The sequence below is a fragment of the Alligator sinensis genome, unplaced genomic scaffold (genome assembly GCF_000455745.1).
Source record: "Alligator sinensis unplaced genomic scaffold, ASM45574v1 scaffold448_1, whole genome shotgun sequence".
In the NCBI taxonomy this organism is placed as follows: Eukaryota; Metazoa; Chordata; order Crocodylia; family Alligatoridae; genus Alligator; species Alligator sinensis.
This window is the reverse complement of record NW_005841870.1, coordinates 2,863,272-2,867,564: the sequence shown is the minus strand read 5'-3', so window position 1 is coordinate 2,867,564 and position 4,293 is coordinate 2,863,272. Positions and strand designations below refer to the sequence as shown.

Genomic DNA, 4,293 nt, shown 5'->3' with positions numbered 1-4,293 from the left:
CAAATAAATAATTATTTACAATCTTTGGCAACACAAAGTGGAATTGCATTGATCTCCGGTTCTCTCTCACACATGTGCTCACAAAGGAAAATAAAAGAGAAAAAGAAAAAAGGAAAAACATCATAAATAATTTATATAGAATCGGAAAATTATGGTACAATCTAAATATTAACATCTTTTTCCACACACTGATGTCTCACTTTGGCAAAACAAGACAAAAACAAAGAACCCTACACAGCCATTACAGTCATTTCATTTAATGAATTCTCCCCCCAACATTCTCACTGGGATTTGGAGATACAATTTGAAACACCAAAAGTATGAACTGCAACAAACTCAAAAGCCTCACAGGGAGGATTTTTTAAAATACTGTTGAAATGAACACTATAAAATGTGCAATAAAGCCAGAAATTGTGGATTCTCTCTAATGAATATAGCAATAAAATCTACTCAAAAGGGAATTAAAAACTGAGTCAGCATTTATGTCACAGTGCCTTACAATAATGGCAGAAATATGGTATGGTGCTTTTAGTAAACCCCATGTATGAATAAAATTACACCATCAAGTGTTTGTTTTTGAACAAAGCTCATACAACTTAAACAAACAAAAGTGTTAAACATGTTTATACTATTGTATAGATAAGTAACTGTTGTATCTGCTTAAAATAAACACTGGTACGCCTTCAGTATTATTTAAAAAGTTCTATATACAGCAGACATGGGTAACAATATGTAACACTGTAAATTAAGGTAACAGTATGCATATTAAGGTTCCATTTATAATTTATTCATTATTATTCATTTAATCAGGAGATCATGCTTGATTATAACCTCATAAAATGATGTATTTAAAAATGAATACATTGCTTTTGCAATATCTACATATGGTGATATGTGCTCTAAACAGCTTCTTTTAGCATCATTCGCTAAAGTACTACTAACACATTGCATGGCATGCTTTAAAATAAATTATCAGATAAGGCAGCTGCATGTGATACCTATAATAAGGATTAACAAAATATGTATAACTGGAACCTTAATTTCATATGTTCCCAAATTTGGTAACACTAATGTTGCCACCTTTTCAAAAACCCAGATGAGGATTTAGGATGTCAAAGTGCTTTTTGCAGCAGAGGTGGGAAAGTTATTCAGGTTCAATTTATTCCAGATGTCATAAAATATTTTTATTATGAAAAGCAAGATGGCACTGGCCAACTAGAAACTGTTTTGAGAAAGCCATGTTGACAGTGGTGATGCCTTTAAGAGCTTATTTGAATTGTTCTTCTTTGTTACACTGGAATTTGAATTCTAGCTCAAGTTTGTCCTGACTGAACCCATACATAAAACATGTATTGTTATTCAAGGCCAACATTACTTTGAACTACAAATATGATGTTTCTACCATCTATAATCTTAAAAGATGTTAGTTAAAGCAGAGGTGACCAAGATACTGCCCATAGGCCATATCTGGTCCATGCCATCTGACCCGTGGGGTTTCCTAAAAGTCTAGAAATATGGCAGTATGGAGCAGTGGCAGCATTAATTGCTGTGGCTCCTAGAGCCACAGCAATTAATGTTGCCACCACTCATCCTAACACCAAATATCCAGACCCCTGAGCAGTTCCATGGGCCTGATGATGTGGACCTGGCTCTGTGCAGTGGGCTGTATGAGTTGCATGCCACTGACTTAAGGCATCCTTATCCTCTGAAGAACATCTTTTCGCATCAAGCCATCTTCATATATGGCCTTCATCTTATTCTCCAATGGCTTCTTCATTATTAGAATAGACGTTCTCGGTTTGGTCCCTTTGTTATTTTGCTGAAATTAGGCTCAGAGGCTGTGTGTTAGTGAAGTCAAGCCCTGATCAGAGCAAGCAAAGTGTCAACCCTACATATAAAAAGTGGTTTTAACACTTTTTTCCTTATTTGAAGACAATGGATGATATTCATTATCTCCCTTTCCTCCATATATATATAAATACATCAAGTAATTACACTTTATATGTAAACGTCATTCCTTTTTTAAAAAATAAACAAACAAACAAGTCTTGCTAAGTTTTCACCCTACCAAAATGTCCTAATGTATCAATCTGCTTTTGCTTCAGTGGTGGGTTGGACGCTCACATTTAGGTCCCATGAGTCTTAGTACTGAGAAGGCACTTTGGTCTAGGACTGGCTGAGCCATGCCTGGCAACCAGGAGGTATAAGGTTGGTTGAACAGAAGGCCAGAGGAAGAGGAGGTACACAAAGACAGAAATTGGGAGTACCAGAATGTGCTGAGGTGTCTAGGTTGCACAGCATCTACAGTACTTTGCTGGTAACATAACACCCATTTTTTAGAAATCTAAAATAGAAGAGAAAAATAGATATGAATTAGTGTTCTATCATATTTGATATGGAATAAAGTACATGTGAAATAGTAAGGGAAAGCAACCTAGCGTTACAATATGCCTTTTCCTGTCTTGAGTTTGTTTAATTATAAATGTGAAAATATAATAAAATGATAATCTATAAATGATTTTTATATTTTAAAAATTTCTGGAGGATGCATGATGCATAAAAATAATCATTCAAACTATCTACTGCACCTGTAATGTCTCCTTAAAGAGGGGATATTCATAACTCTGCATATGCCTGTAACACACTAATATAATATCTAATATCTGGTAGATACTGGATATCCACACATTATTTTAAATGAGGTATGTCAAAGGTGCCAGTAGGCCACATCCAGACTGAGGAGCCATTTCACTGTGAGGATATATAAAAAAGCAGGAATCTGGGGGCAGAGCTAGCAGAAATCCCAGCCACAGCCCCAGTGACAGGAGAAGCAAGTGATGGCTGTGTTGACCCCTGTGCCATGCCCCACCATTGCTGCCACTCAACCCTAGGGTTACCATATTTCCAGTTTCAAAAAAGAGGACACCTGTGTGTGGTGGGGGAGGGGGGGAGGGATATGCCCATGTCCTGCTCCTGCCCCTGCCCCTCACTCCCAAGCCACAGCCCCCACCCCCACACCCTGCTGCTGCCCCTCACTTCTGACCTGCAGACCCCTGTCCCCCAGCCCTGCTGCCCATACAGCTCCCTGTTGCCCTCAAAGGACCCTTTTCCCCCCGCACCTTCCTGCCCTACTGCAGCCCCAGTGCTGCCAGGCACCCATCCCCCTTGTACACCAATCCACAGACACACACGTGCACACACACATGGACAGTCCCCAGCCCTGGCCTTCCAAGCCCTGCTCCCCACAGAGTTATGTGCCTGCAGCTGCCAGGCCATGCAGAGGCATGTGATGCCTCCAATTGCCTTCCCCTGCTCTCCCCAGCCTCAAGCAGCTCCTTGCTGGGGTAAGCCAGTAAATGCCAGGAAAGCGGAGACACAGCAAAATCCCAGACATTTTCAGATATTTCAGAAAACCTCCCAGACGGAGATAGAAGGACCAAAAAAGAGGACATGTCCAGAAAAACCCAGATATATGGTAACCCTACTCAACCCACTACTGAGGCTGGGTCTAGATGTAGCCTGCAAGGAGTTCTGTGCTTTAAATCTGGCCTTTTTAAAGCTCTCCTTTTTTCCAAGACATGAATAGATAAACTTCTTCCTTTTTATTGAAAATTAAGAAGTGATTAGATTATTCCAAAATGACTGGCAGACTAAGGATTCTATTCAATAATTGGAGGATACATTTCATTACTGTCTTTCTGCCCTGCTGCATACATATTCATACACTGGCCCTTTCCAGGTAATTCTGTAACTAACCTTTGCATTCATATTTGAGGTCAGAGAAGTAGACCATTTCTTGAGAGAAGACAAAAAGGCCTAATCTTCCACCAGCAAAGGTCATATCATAGATTGGTCCAGAGTCGACCATGACCTGTTTCCCCTCATACACAGAAACTCTGTAAAGAAGAATATGTTTTAGATTAATATAGTAACTAAATAGCATCTCTCAAGGTTAAGGCTGTAGTAACAGCTTTCAAGAGTCAATGTGGTGTTACGTTTCAACACAGATACCCCCTGATACTACAATTTAATTATATGGGTCATTCCTTTATGGTATCTTGTACCTTCCTGGTGACACATCATCTGCAAATATTTTCTCAGTCCTTTATTTAGTACAGCCAAGTCCTCTAGCCTTAACTATGTCAAGGAAGGTTGCTCATTTAATGTGGATAAACTGCATGTCCTTTTACATTCAGAGATTAGCCAGTGGCATAGACACATAATTTAGCTGACTCATCTGGAGTCATACTAGAGATGTAAGAGAACTTGATTCTTTTTGTTCAGTTCCCAAAT

General features: G+C 39.2%; 1 protein-coding gene across 2 annotated transcripts in view; it reads right to left on the bottom strand.

Annotated features, from left to right (window-relative positions):
- Positions 1-241: 241 nt before the first annotated feature.
- Positions 242-4,293, bottom strand: part of THBS2 (thrombospondin 2) — a 44,351-nt gene continuing 40,299 nt past the window's right edge. For both annotated transcript variants that reach the window (XM_025194957.1, XM_006016991.3), the window contains 2 exons: positions 3,757-3,896; positions 242-2,344 (listed from right to left, as the gene is read on the bottom strand). In XM_025194957.1, coding sequence (XP_025050742.1) covers positions 2,337-2,344; positions 3,757-3,896 — 148 coding nt within the window. In that variant the 3' untranslated portion in view covers positions 242-2,336. The remainder of the gene's footprint in view (positions 2,345-3,756; positions 3,897-4,293) is intronic.